The sequence below is a fragment of the Macrobrachium rosenbergii genome, chromosome 3 (genome assembly GCF_040412425.1).
Source record: "Macrobrachium rosenbergii isolate ZJJX-2024 chromosome 3, ASM4041242v1, whole genome shotgun sequence".
Lineage (NCBI taxonomy): Eukaryota > Metazoa > Arthropoda > Malacostraca > Decapoda > Palaemonidae > Macrobrachium > Macrobrachium rosenbergii.
The window spans coordinates 80147471-80163181 of record NC_089743.1 but is presented as its reverse complement, the minus strand read 5'-3'; the positions used below and the strand labels follow the sequence as shown (position 1 = coordinate 80163181).

The following is a 15711-nucleotide window of genomic DNA, read 5'->3' as shown; positions in this document are numbered from 1 at the left end:
AAAGGGTGGCTTCATGAGATAAACGAACTCTAAACATTCAAATGTTGAAATCTGTCCTCTAAAACAATAATGAAGACACTCTACAAAATAACTCCCTATTAAAACAATTAATCAAGATCATGTAATCATTCAGTTTCTGAGGCAAGGACTAATTTTCACACAATATATACAGGAAACCTATTTTATTACGAAGGATGTAAAACACCTCACAGCAATCAAGTCTAACCACAGAGAAAAGGTTAGTCATGATACACCATCCCAATAGCTAAATCCCATATCTCTTTTGTTTTTTAAAATTTCACATTACCAAGAAAGAAATATAATCCTCAAGTAATAAAAACTACTATACAGTATACCTTTCTCTCTTTATCGAACTCCTTTTGTGCCTCCTCTTTCTCACGCTGATACTGTTCCTCCAAAGCAACTAATCGCTTCTCCATCTCTTCTTTCAAGTCAATACCTTGCTTCTCCAACAATTCGACCTGTGCAAACTGCCAATCAGCAGGTTCTCCTGAGCCAGGGGTTTCAGCAGGAGATTTTGTTTCCCGGCGTTCCCTTGCTATTTTTGAAAAGGAAGAAGTCAAATAATAAGACTTCATTACAAGAGTAGGTCTTAAATGTTTTTATCCATGCACATTTACAAGAAATTTGCCAGTATTTAATGACATACAAGACTGCTTAAAAAAATCTAAAAAAATTGCAATGCCTCAAATTAAAGACATACCTTTCTGTAAACTTATTACTGTGTATTACTATATCACCATTCTTTAAGGCCAAGCCCCATGATGTTATTCACTTCAATTTTCAAATCCTTCAGACCAGCTCTGTGAGACATGATCTTTTACAAACTACAAAATAATTGCAAAACAGGTAATGACCCCATGTAATTAAGCAAAAGAGTGTATACTAGTTGATGACCTAGTACTCAAGAGTATATCCTGGCTGTGAATACTGTACTGCCAAAGGTATAGTATTAAATGGAAATTACTGTGCTTTACATTTTACAGCATACTAACCTGACATACTGCACAGCAGTAAGTGAACTAATTCATAAAAGAAAACTATAAACAATACTGTATAAACTACCTTGCTCTGGATGGTTGAATCTAAAGACATGATTCTTCCCAAGAATGACACGAGAGCCTGTTTTCAAGACAGTTGGTTCTACCAACTCTCGTCCATTTACATAGCAGAGAGCATTTGGTCGGGGATGTAGAGATACCACACCCTCCTGGTTCTGTACAAATATATCTTACTTTAGACAAATGAAAGTAATAATTGCAAAATTATCAAAAGTGATGAAAACACGACAGTTTGTTCAATAAATTAACAGGTAATTTGAGAATTCCAGTGGACGTTACTATCTATGAAATAGAAGATATGAAATGAATCACTAGTCAGAAGTGGCTCACACAAAGATTCTCAGTATCTGAGCTCTCTAAATAATTTTCTCGTATGTTACAAAAATACACAGACAAGAATTATAAATATTATTTTTTTATATTCATATATAAATTATTTAATTTTTAATTGCATTCACAGCATTTTATATTTTTCCTAATTTGTCATATGAATATTATACTAATAAAGACACTGAAAGAAAACAGATATATTATTTAAAGAAAAAAGATGCACAGTAATAATACAAAGCAACTGGAAAAAGAAACACAATTCCTGGCACTGACACTTTCTTAAAAATACTAAAAAATCATAAAGTACACATGAATGTTTAGCTTTACTTCAAACAAACTAAAGTAAGCTACAATATATTCTTCATTGAATTTCATCTTATTACTTACCTCAAACAAGCAGTGCTCAGACTTTATATGAGCTCCATACAGCTGAATGTCTTGCGGAATATTTGATTCTGCAGACCCAACTTTTGTAATGCCATCCTTTATGTAGTAAAGAAGACACTCAGACATTGATGGGTCTTCATTTAGGTTCACCAAATGTGGAGTCTGTAATGACATATAAAAATCAAATGAATGCGAATGGAATTCGAGATGCTTGCTTATTTAATTAGGAACAAAATCAGTGAAAGAAAAAGACTACATATACTGTAATGCTTTGCAAATATTTCTTTCCACGGCTATTGTTCTTCAATGGAATATAAACACCAACTGGAACATTACTTTTTCTTATAAACTAGCAATCATTCTGACTATACACTACAAAACTCTAAATTTAATTACTGTATATACTTTACAAAATATTACGTCTTGCACATACAGACAAGGTTTGAAGTACAGTACACTAGGTTAGAATTTTTGCAACAGAAAATGTAACTAACCAATTATATATACTGTGAAACATGTCCTTTGTCCACTTTCACAAAATTATCGCATTACCTTATGGTATGAGCTAGACAAGTGCTATTTATCTGTGCTATACCCTAAATGTAACTTGTAGAAAATTATCAAAATCATGAGAGAGAAAGAGAGAGAGTCTTACACAATAATGTAGCCCCAATCTGCTATATGTCATGATCAAAGGATGATTCTAAAGCTCTGGGAGGCTACTAAAGAAGTAGAAGCTACAGGCTTTTAAGTATAGGTTATGAAAATATTGAAAGCTCAATATTTTTACAAAAAATAATAATTTCATAACATACTAAATCTTCTTCAAAAGGTCTTACGATGCCTGCAATAATGTGGAGAGACCTATATATATCCAACATATAAAAATGGCAATTAAAAAATGAGAGTTGGTGGGTGCATATTCTACAGCTGCTTCAGTTCAATGAAAATAGTCTATCACATGAGTAATAGCAATTTCTTTATAACCACTCACAAAATGTTGAACGCATTCCCATTTTAAAAAGCAGTGAACTCAACCTTACTTTCTCTCAGAGCAGACCTGATTACTTTTATAAATTTCTACTTTTGCAATCATCACATCAAGGACCTGTTAAGAAATTCCTAACTTTTATCTACCATTTTAGAATACTGTGATATGACATATAATAAATTTCTTTTACACTTAGAATTTTTCACTTTTCACATGTTTTCACTGGCAGTCTATTTCATATGTTACAAATGTTTGTAAAATCAAAATATTTCAGTATAAGGAAATGTATAAAAATTGATATTGTATGAAAATAAAAATAAATATTGTTGTACTCACACTAACGAAAACCTTAAAACCTAAAACTCATGCAGTCAACAAAAAACAGAACAGATAAGAAGGCATCTGATATGTAAAACATGTTGTACTAATATGTCATCTGATATATACAGCAACATACAGCAGATCATGCTTATCCTTCAGTATCTGATTCTATAGTCCAAATACTGTACCAGACACAACAGAAATAGAAAGGGAGCAACACCAAAATCTCTTAATAACAGCCACACACACACACACACACACACATTCTCAATTCTATGTTCAGTTGAGACAGCTCAATAAAAGTTTCATCCTCTCTAAACATTTATATAGAAGGTATAGCATTAACAAATACTACACATCCAAATGCATTTTAGCTAATTTTAGTTATCTTCATCCAAATCTATGGTAAAAAGAGCACTGGTAATGATGCAAAGCAGCTATCACAAGAAAAATGAGCAAATAAGACATCTCAGCCAAATTCATTAATAGCCCAAAAACACTTGATTCATACTCAAGTCAAAATGTACCAAAGATGTGACTGTACTTTAATGTAACCTTTAAATATTTATATTTAACAACATAAAAAACATACCTTTCATCACACATGCAAAAGTCTCATCATGAATGCTAATTGTCATGAGTGTTAATATCTTTTTGTATTATTTTCACTACTAGGTTAACCTTATCTTTGTAAATCTAACTTGACTGCCGACTAAATTTATGTGCATTATACTTATCTAAGAACCTCAGTACACTTAAACCTTGACAGTGCAACCTATAGGGCACTGAGGCTACGTTGTACTACTAAGAAAAGTTCATTCTACAGCACACAATCTAATTTCATTCCAAGCTTATTTTATTCCACCAACATCATGAAAATCTTTTGATCTTGCATTCTGGTAGAGACAGTAAATTACAGTACTGTAAACTAATGTCAATGGAAATATCTGATGGGCATGACAGTATACAGCCTAGCTATGCTAATAGCTTTTGGTGACAAGGAGAGCAGTTATGTCACGTAAATGATAATTTGCGTGGGAAGTTTGTTGTCTATTGTGTTCTCTATTGTTATTTAATTATGAGTATTGAATAAAATGATAGACAAATATATTGCTGTCAATATATTTGTCTATCACATGTTGGATGGCTTTCTGGTGCAATCTCTCTCTCTCTCTCTCTCTCTCTTAATATAAATCTCATTATTTTATTATAAATTTGAAACATCTTCTTCCTTTGAATGTTACTTATGATTCCTTTACATAATATGTACACTGTAGTAATAATCATCCCAACCTCCAACACTAATATTCAGAGGGCCTCTGTGAATTTTTGCCACTCATGACCTTCCTATGCTCAATCCTCCACAAATCACTTTTCATCCTGCCTTCCTTCCTGCTGTAGTTCTCATCCACAAGTCAGGTTCTTCCAACTCTCTAGCCAACAGAACCTCAACACTGTCAGCGTACTGCAATGTTCTACCATGGGTTGTGTACAGGACATGTCCAAGCCATCTACATCTCCCTTTCATCATTATCTCATCTACATAGGGAACTCCTGCAATTTCCCTTAAAATAGTATTTCTAACTCTATCCTGTCATCTGACTCCTAACATTCATCTTGAAACTTTATTTTCAAATCAACTAAATTTTTTAGATATTGTTTCTTGGTCATACCACGGTACATGTGCATACAGTATTACATTACTGATCATACTTGACTAATTTCAATCTATTTGATTTTCAAAACTTATTCAAACAGACCATTGTCTGATTTGCCTTTTTTATTCGTTCAATAAATTCCAACTCATGAGAACCTGTACTGGATATCATTCTTAAATATTAGAAAGATTCAACTCTTTAATCCTTTCTCCATCTCATGTTGGATAGCCAGTCCTCATTATTTGTATTTTTCTTTGTATTTTCAGTCCCATCTCTCAAGATATCTGATGCATTACATTAAGTAAGCTTTGTATATCTTGTGGTGCTTTTGAAAAAAACAGCATTGACTGCAAATTCCAACTTTGTAACATTTCTGTCATTATTTCAATCTAAAACTTCTCTTCCATTACTGACCACTTTTTTGTTAAAAAATCTAAAAGAAGGGCAAACAGCAAAGGATAGATAACATTCCATTGTAGTACCCAACTATTTTACTGCAAAATCTCTTGACAAGACCCCAATAGCACAAACTTTGCATGCACTTCATTCATGGATAATTTCAATAAGCATTACATACTTAACAGAAATGCCTTAAGGATCCAAGACCTTCCATAGTACTGGTCTGTGGATCCGGTCAAATGCCTTCTAATTCTCAACAAAAGCCATCAGAGGAGGCTGCAAAATGTGTCTTGACACAAGTATTTGGTCTGTACAGCTCCTGCCTTTTCCAAAACTAATTTGCTCATCTCAAATTTTATTAAATCCTTTCTTCAGCCTATTAAGTATAAGAATACTGAATATTGTCATTCCTAATGACATAAGTGCAATGTCTCTATAATTACCACATTCAGTCATATCACCTGTCTTTGGTAACTTTGCTATGACTTCCAATTCCCAACCATCAGACATACTTGAAGATTTGGATAAAATTATTATATTTTTAACAAGGTTTGTTTCTTTTTTAACATACTACTGTATACAATTTTTTAGTGTGTGTGTGTGTGTGTGTGTGTGTGTGTGTGTGTGTGTGTGTGTGTGTGTGTGTGTGTGTGAGAGAGAGAGAGAGAGAGAGAGAGAGAGAGAGAGAGAGAGAGAGAGAGAGAGAGAGAGAGAGAGAGAGAGAGATAACAAGTTGCTGTTTAGCAAATTCCTGGGATGCTAAGTAAGACCATAAATATTTATCAGTGATTCACTAATATGGGTTTTTACAGCAACAAAAATATAATATACACACCTTTTTAGGAGAAAATATTCCAAGGGTATTGCCATCTTCTTTCAGGGCTACACCCATCTCAGCAAAGACAGCTTCACGTTGCAAACGTATACTTTCGGTGCGTTTCAGTTTCTCCTCCCATGTCTCATTTAGTTCTGATTGGTGGTGAATGAATGAAATTGTTTAAAAGTTATCACAGATAATCAAACCTACTAAAACTTAAAAGACCTGGAATAACAGGGGGCTGCCCAGATCTTTGCAAATTTTATACTACACTCACTAATGGCCTCCTAACAGAACCCTTTAGAATATCTTAGAATGTTTCCGAATGACTTTTTAATGAAAAAAAAAAAAATTCTTACCATAGCTTAAGCCTTTTGCAGAAGACCTAATTTTTTTGTTTTAATATCTATTATGTTGTAAGAATTGACAGTATCATATTTATACTCAACTCTTCATTTATAAAAAAAATGATATAAGAACTTTGCAAAAAACCTGCTTCTCAAAGTTTTAGTATGGTGAAATAAGAAAATTATTTAATAAAAAAATTTATCTTTACTAATTCATTCCTTGATTAATGGTCCACACACAATAAGATTTACATTAAAAAATAAAAATAATAAAAATTTATACACTATAAAACTTAAAAGATTACAAATAAAATAAAGAGACCTTCCATACAAAAACCTTTATTAAAATACAGTGGCCTGTTGTAAAGTGATTAATGAAAGTCTTAAGTAATGAACTTGCTGTATAATGAATATGAAAAATGTAAGTTAACAAAAATGAACTTCCATTCATATAAAATGATACACTTTAACTTTATCATCAATGCTATCTTCTGCAAATCTGATCTGGACTTATTCCCAATTAAACCAATAGTTTGCCAAAAACACTAAGAATTGTTAACAAACTTCAGTGCCCGCAAATGCAATCTTATTTTTACCTGCAATGAGCTTCTCATTGGCCTGTAGCTGATCGACCGCAACTTCAGCAACTGTAGACACTGGGGAGTTTATCTGAGGAGTCTCTTTGTCATTCCTGCTATTCATAACTTTTGTGATCTCCTGACCTGCAAGTATTGAATGACGTGAATGGCAGGGGGTCTCATAATTATGTGAACAATATAATATTTGCTTTTGATTTTTATACTCCACACTGCACTACAATTACATTTCAGGAGGGTAAATGTTTTAGATGTTATTTACTTTCAAAGTCAGTACAAAATTAACTCTAAATATTAAATATTTTTCATAACTACAAGGACATTATCATTCCATATTTTTTTATTTTCAGCTTTGTCAGATACAAGAGCTATCATCTAGTTAATTACCAGCACTAACATGTCAAGTATTAAACTTTTCATACTAAGTTAATTTATTACTCTCTGGACTTTAAGGACATGAAATAGTGTCATAATTAGAGAAAACAAAAATTACAAAGAACAGAAATCTGTTACAACACATTTCATAAAACAATAGCTAGTGCTGTATCTTTAGGACACACACACAACAAACCTATACATATTATCAAAGATATATCGGGGTACAATAGTAAAATTATTTATTCTGATACAAAATTATATGAACATTAAGTATAAACACTGTTTTTTACAAATGAACATGTAATCCACAAATTATTTCAAGTATCCTGAATGTCCTTCCCCATTTTATAAGTAATCTACGATGGTATATATAATGGAAAAGGAAAATCTTTCTACTACAATTTGGAGGCTGGGATAAACCATGGCCTGTCTAGCAGCTGTAAAAAATAAAAAAGTTGACTGGAGCCCTTTAGAAAAAACAAAATTATCATCCACTCAAATATATCTTGATATTCCCTTTCATTCAAAATATAAGACTAGCTTCAATAGCCAATGTTACAACCTAGTTTAACTTAAATAAGAAAACTCCAATATTTATATTTTACAAACTACCTTCATACTTACCAAATGCTCTGCAAACATTACTAAGAACACACAAATCAAAACAACATATGTAATGCATTGTATGCATGATATGAACTAAAGTCGTTGCAAGAAAATTAAATGTTTACAATGGTTGATTGTTGCTGCTATTATTAAGTGTATGTAAATGATGAAAAGCAATGCAACCACTTCAACAACTAAGTGTAAACTATTAAGGGATGATCATACTGCAACTGCTAATCTACATTACTGAATCACTGCAAATGATATCACTTCTATTGTTTGGAGTATTGGGAAATATCTTGCCAACAAAATAAGCATGGCAGCCAAAGCAAAAAAGGAAATGCGGACCACAATACTGTATATGAATATATGTAAATATAGATAGAATTTTACACATTACATACTTGAACATCACTGTACAGTGTGTATCAACAAAAAAAAACCTTAGTTGAAAATGTGTATTGTTCCACATTGGAATAGACAATTTTGTGAGGATGAAAACTAAATTTTATAAGCAGTATAAAAAGTATCTGATTTAGAATAAAATCACAAAAATTTACAGGATATAATGTATAAAAAATACATCTTAAAATACACAGAAAGCAAAGTGATTTACAAAATTTTGAAACTTATGCTAGCATTCACAGACTCCATAATTTCAAAAAACCAAGATATCACAGGCACACAGCATGAAGATTAACATACGAAATCAATTGTCAAGTGAATGCAGCCTCATATACTGGTATGTAGATAACTAAATCTGGCCTGGCATTAAGGGTATCTACAGAAAATAAGCTATGAGTCACCAATGAGCAAAATGTACTTATGACTACAGTATTCATAAAACAACGTGACCAATTTCACATTCAAGCACCTAAAAATCCTGATAATACATCTTCAATAATTCAACTGTTACACAAAATAGTTTATTAAAACTGAAGAGAAGATGTATGCCATTCTAAACTTTTGTGCAGTAGCCAAACCAACCTTCATTATTATCTAATAATAACCATTTCTTGCAGAAATCAAAATAACGCTTAAAGACAATTATTATTTCCAATGATACATGGAGTGAAAACTTTAGTGGCTGGCTAATTAAAACTACAAAGGGACCTTACTTTTACACTGATGTGCTGTATGAAATTCATTTGACTTCTGTGAGCAAGAAAAATCTGAAAGGCTTTCAAACTATTTCATTTCTCATGAACCATTGCAAACATAATGAAACAAGCCTTTATCATAAACCTTACCTCCTAAATCTGAAACTATGAAAAAGTCCTCCATCCTTAATATCTAGCGCTTCTTTACAAAAGAAAAATACAAAACCAGCTGATTTAGATGTCTAAATCTAACCCATAGTCTAATAAATCTGCTACAATGGTAAAATAACGGGCAACTGTGTATGTGTACCATTACTATATCACTACTATTATCATGACTGAAGTAACTGGAGCATTCTGAAAATATATGTACTGTACTGTATTAATTTTTATTCTTAAGGTAATTAATAAATGATTTATGCATGAAAGCTTTTTGTGGTATTTGTGGGGACAGTACAAAGTAATCCAACTAAATACAAAAAAGTCTGAATACTATCTATATGACAATAAATCACCATGTTTCCAATTTATAATTTTTTTATCCTGAAAGGTCAAATTCATGGACTATCGTTGGGAGGGGTAACAAGATTACGTAATGACATTGCCTAGTTTAGCTATCTTCAATTTGAAGTAATTTACAATTTTACTTTACAAATACTTGGGTTATAACTGATGAAAGTATTAAGGAACAATTTTAAAAAATTATTCTTAAAATTATTACATCACCTGACATGAATAACAGATAACCATCATCATCCAATTCAATTTTTTTTCTATGTCGGGCTTTCCCTTATAGGTTTAGACATGTAAAAGGGGTTCTCTCTACTCTCCTCTCTCCAGTGCCATTTACGTATACCAAAACTATCAAGTCTAGGTCTTTATCTATCCCCCATGATCTCTTAAAACATAAAGTCATTTAGTGAATTTAACATGGCAGACTGAAACCTTCCAACACCTGCTTTCTTCTTTGGAAAAGGATCTTTTCTGTTGTCCCAACCCATAAAAAAGGGGTAAGCCACATCAATTGGAGCATGTATAGTGAACAAAATTATATTTATGGTCCTTTCAACAGGTAACTGAGTCACATTTCTAAGTGCATGCTTATACAGCAACTCATTTTTAACATGTGACAAAACATTTTAACTAGTGTGGTTTTTATTCAACAATGAAAACAAAAATCTTTTTCATGTTACATGTACAGTAAACAGATGTTTTCAAGCTAATTCTTATCTTCATAAAAGCTATAATACCTGCTAAACACTGACAAAGTAATGACATAAAATAGCCAAGTTAAAGCACTCTCTGTGCAAAGTTACTTTCTTTGTCCCTTGGCAATAAATTAAACTGTAAAACAATTAATAGTGGAGTTTAGCCTAGAAACTAACCTGTGAATTATCTGCATTTTCATTTTGCAGTGTTCTTTTAATGAGTCAATTATGTCAACATTCACATGAATGACCTAATTTCTGAATATCGTGTATTTTCTCTAGTAATATAATGCATGTATCTTACCCCAAGATTTTATAACACCCTTTATTGCATGAGGTGAAATCTGTTAAATACTTACATTAAAATCTATAAGATAAACTTTCATAATTCTTTAGACTAAATTCCAATTTTTGCATAATTAATCAGCCTCAAAAAGAAGTTAACTCGCAATTTGCCACTTTTAGTGTCTTAAAATAGCAATTGTCTACAAATGACCTGCTCTACTTCCCCTACCTCACTGCACATTCAAAGGAGATGGAAAAAAATTTTTCAAGGCTGCTATAAACTATGATTACATGTCAACCATCAACCTCCTTGCCCATAATATTCTGGGTAATCCTTGATGAAACTTGTAATCCATTATGCACTAAACATTCATAAATACACACAGAAGTACATATGTACATTCCTATACACACACACACACACACACACACACACGTATATCTTACCCTTTTCCCATGCTACTATACAATACGGTATGCTAATTGTTAATCAATTACTTCACCTTCTGTTGCTCTATTCTTATCCTGCTTGATAATATTCATCTTCTACCATTATTATCATTATTATTACTATCAATAACTTCCCCCATATATATCTTCTCTTCAGGGTGAGAAATACATTATTTTCCACAATGAATGATGAGATATATCTCAAAACTGTTTGTGAAGATGAATGAATTTCCAATGTGAACATTTTACATATCAATACATATAAAAGTACATTTTGTATAACCCAAAAAGCTATGGTCAGTCAGTGGTATCTACACATGTATAAAATATATCTATTTTCCTATATGTGCTGTATGTATGTATGTATGTATGTATATATATATATATATATATATATATATATATATATATATATATATATATATATATATATATATATATATATATATATATATATATATATATATATATATATATATATATATATATACACATACTCCTCTGCAATGCCACTAAATTAAAATAAGAGTAAACAATCATGGGAAAGAGGTTTGGCTACAGCACCAAGAAAATAACAGTAAAAAAGGACATAGCTTACAAAAATGGTTCAGCCTCACATTCACTAAACTCATTTGCATAACAAAATATTCCAGGAAATTCTATCATAATATCATACCCTGAAAACAAAACAAAAAATCAAAACGAGTTACTGCACAAAGCATGTGATGAGTGTTGCATATACAGCAGGCCTTCGCACACCGATGGGTGGGATAAGGCTAAGCCGTGCAGTGTGCTATTTCACGATCAGCTGAGCACCTGCTGCCACTTACTAAAGTCAGATGTGAGATATCAACTTGTCAATTGGTCAGCTGAATATGCTGTTAAGTGCAGTCAAGCCACAAAAACTGAAGACCGTGTGACATATTGACAAGTGTTTATTTATTTGTATAGGTATAACTAAGAAGCTGTTTAAGACCATAAAGTGCACTGTCCAATCAAAGGCCTTATTTGAAGAAAGGCTTTTAACACCAATATCTATTTTGTATATAAATACTTTAAATACCAATGTAAATTCAAATTTCTTATTCATCACATAATTTCCTTGCTGAACATGCAGCTTTTTTTTTTTTTTTTGCTTTCTCATTGTTTTCTTTAGTAACACAGTGCACATTTACAGCTATGATGTAGCCACATTGCCCTCAGAGCAAATTCTATCTATCCTTGTTATTCATGTACAAAAAGACATGATGGTGGGATAGTGCAAAATGACACTTCAGCTCTGACCAAATACAGTAGTGCACTCTGGGCAAAACATTCATAGAGCAATGCAAGGGCACCCCAAGGAAATGGGGAGCAGACCAAAAAATACAGCAAAAAATGGCTCAAGTAGCAAAGGGGTAAACCAGCCCATACATGACAAGAGGCATGGGCACAGCTTGGGGTGTAGTGAATAGGGCAGGCTACTTACATGAACCTAGATCAGCAGGGCGATTTTCATTGTTGTTGTAGGTGACCTTGCACTCCGGGCCTGTTGTAGGTGGCATTAGGGAGAAAATGGCACCCACATTAGCTCAGTCCTCAACAACTGCCTATGGTCTAATCTTGTTTGACCATATGGCTAAGCTGTTTAGAGGCAGAGAGTGGACAGCAATACTGGTGCTCATATATCACTCAACAAGAAAGCTCACCCGAACTGTGCACTGGTTAGGGTTGGTTAACTTCTCCCCTTTTTACAGTTCCACCTTTGCTTTGAACTACTAAATTCACATAAGACTTTTACACACCGCTTGAGAGTAATGGCACTCAATTGCACGAATTTCAGAAAATCTGCTTTGTCACTGTATGCAGAAGGTGTGATGATACTGCTTCGTATTAATGAGGATTGACTACCATATTTAAACTAAAAGCTTTCTAGGAGTAAAAAGAAACCTTCCAAAGAGCAGAACCATCTATTTTTCTCATTCTCAGGTGTGAATCCTAGCAAGCAATTCTCACAAATGCTCAAGTTATCAAAACCTGCTTAATATTCTACTGATTAGCGAGTTAGCTATAAAGTTCAATAAGAATAATATTCTCACTATTAATCAGCCCACATACCTTCCTGAACTTCAATGCCTTCAACTTTAAGGAGGTCACGAAGACGCTGAATCTCCTCTTTCAGTTCACGGATCAGCTTGGCATTTGCATCTTCATTGACAACTGCATTGCAGCGAATGGCTTTAGCACGATCAGCATATCTGAAAATGTGCTTTACCTCAAAAATTTTGTACATCATATGCATCATAATACTGCATATATCCAAACAATACCATCTCACCACTTATGCCTTCATCCACCTAGTGATTAACAACACTCATGATGAGTATCTTTAAATACCTACCGCAAAGTTGAAAGAGTTTCATCATAATTAATATCAGCAGGTGATATAGCTGCCACCATGGCTGTTTTGCTGTTTCCTCCGAGATTCTCACGGAGCAACCAAGTCAACACAGAGTCACGGTATGGAATGAATTCAGCTTTCCTCTTCTTATTAGGTTTAGAAGCCTGAAATGATTGAGTCACTGATTATGGAGCACCAAAGTAATTCCTGGCTTTTTAACAATAAGCTTTACTACAACCTCCTCAGTTTCTTCAAGTGAAAGAATGGCTATAGGGTACTAGTCCCATTACAGTACCAATCATGAGTGCTATGTGGTCAAACTTGACTGAAAAAAGAAAATAATTTTCAAATAAAACACGTACCTTACGAGTATTCACCTATTACAGTGATACAGTAACAGTATTGAAAAAAGAGGTCAAAAGTCAGAACATAGAAGGAATCAAATACACTTGATCCCAAAATACAAAATACAATGGCACAAAGGGAAATGTATGAATCAATATATACGACTAAAGTGCACTACTACAGTATTTCTCACTTATCATCATGATTCCAATCAGTACTAAAATGTGCCTCATATCCTTACAATTTCAGCTAGAGCAGAGATAACTTTGCCGAGAGTGGTCAGGGACTTGTTAATGTTGGCACCCTCTTTGAGTCTTGTTCCTTTGGCTCCAGTAGAATCTGCACGCTCAGAACCTGCTAAATCTACTAGAGATATCTGAAAAAATTGTGTATGATATAACATAACCATTATGCACAGTACAGTATGCCCATATAATTAAAGGAAATTACAGCTAATCAAAATATTTGTTTTCATTTAGTAATCAGAAAGACAACCAGAGAAATTACATTGACTATTAATCTGTATTCTTTCGGACAAACAAGTACACGTATAGTCAGTAACAATTATCTCTCAAAATATCATACTTTCTTTGTGTATCATCTATAAATATAAAAATTTCATAACTGAGATAAGTAACTGAAATGCATAATGTGCCATAAGGTAAGAAAACTCATGGATATATAAAAGTTACCTTGGATACTCGTTCCGAAGACAGATTTGTTGTACGGTCCTCCCGACGTTGAGTTAATACAATGGAAAACACAGCATGGGATCTTGAAGAAGTCTCGTTCATGTTTGTGGCTGCTACAGTCCTATTTGTGTTTATGAGAAAATTTATAAAGTATTTACATTTTCAGTAGCCTTGAATGCAAGACAGTTAGTCAGTAAAAATATGACAACATTTATTATGAATTAATGTCATAGTCTCATAAGGAAAGGCTATTTTATAAAAAGAGATTAAACTTCATACATGAAATTAATGAAATGGTGGTGAAAGAAAACAATATCGTACCTGGCCTTGTTGCCTTCATCAATAAGGTTGTGAATATCTTCGTATGTAGTGACCGCTAATTTAGCTAAGTCCTCTACATATGGTCCAAGAAGAGGGTGCTCACGTACACGAAGGTTGTTCTTATTCTTGGGATTCAACAAATCACGGACACGCTCACAGTAGATCTCCATGTAGCTTACCTGTTATAGATAATACATAGGAAAATGCATAATTTTTCATACCATATAACAGAAACCACATTATTCAGTTCTGCAAAGATAATTTTGAGCCTCTTATTAGTTGGCAAAAAACTAAGGCAACACTTATTTTTACATTAAAAGATAAACTGTTGTACAGATACAGTATTTGTAAATGACTCCTATAAAAACTAAATGAAAATATAACCAACTGTTTTGTTTACAAGCAAGGGTCAAGAATGCCTCTACATCAGACAACTTACTTCAACAGAGTACTGAAGTTCTTCATCACTGCAGTCTGCAATTTTCTTGAACATATCTTTACAAATAAGAGGAATAATTCCTTCCTGCCCTTCTTCTTGCTTCCCCATCATAGTATAGGACTTTCCTGCTCCAGTTTGACCATATGCAAAAATGCATACATTGTAGCCTGAGGAAGGAGTAAACTGAATTACTTCACAAAGTAAATAACTCATGTAAGGCAAATAGGCATAAATACTTACTAATTTTGACGATGGCTTACAAGAGGAGAAAAATAATCCCTTACCCTAGCCCAGGAAAAACTTCAAGGAACTGAAGTTGTCAGAAACAATTTCCAAAGCAACATAAAATATTATATTTTATCTTATAAAACATGTAAATTCAGTCAATACTTCCTATCGCTCTATTGTGTAGAAGCCTGAGCATAAAACAATAAACCTGTAACTTGACCAATATTCTAGTGAAAATGGGGTTGCATGAACCTGAGACAAATAATGTATTGTACTGTGATGGAACATAGTTCTCATAATGCTAGAACAGAGCATCATCGTCCTCCAGATATATCTCTAATAACTGGTGCA

At 33.0% G+C, this 15711-nt stretch overlaps 1 protein-coding gene across 1 annotated transcript in view; it reads right to left on the bottom strand.

The window, feature by feature from the left end:
* unc-104 (kinesin family member unc-104) overlaps nt 1–15711 on the bottom strand; it is a 184289-nt gene that overhangs the window by 97943 nt on the left and 70635 nt on the right. The window contains 12 exon segments of the mRNA XM_067083286.1: nt 357–559; nt 1087–1237; nt 1800–1961; nt 6004–6137; nt 6929–7054; nt 12424–12483; nt 13053–13192; nt 13336–13499; nt 13922–14056; nt 14373–14493; nt 14694–14872; nt 15133–15299. Coding sequence (XP_066939387.1) covers nt 357–559; nt 1087–1237; nt 1800–1961; nt 6004–6137; nt 6929–7054; nt 12424–12483; nt 13053–13192; nt 13336–13499; nt 13922–14056; nt 14373–14493; nt 14694–14872; nt 15133–15299 — 1742 coding nt within the window.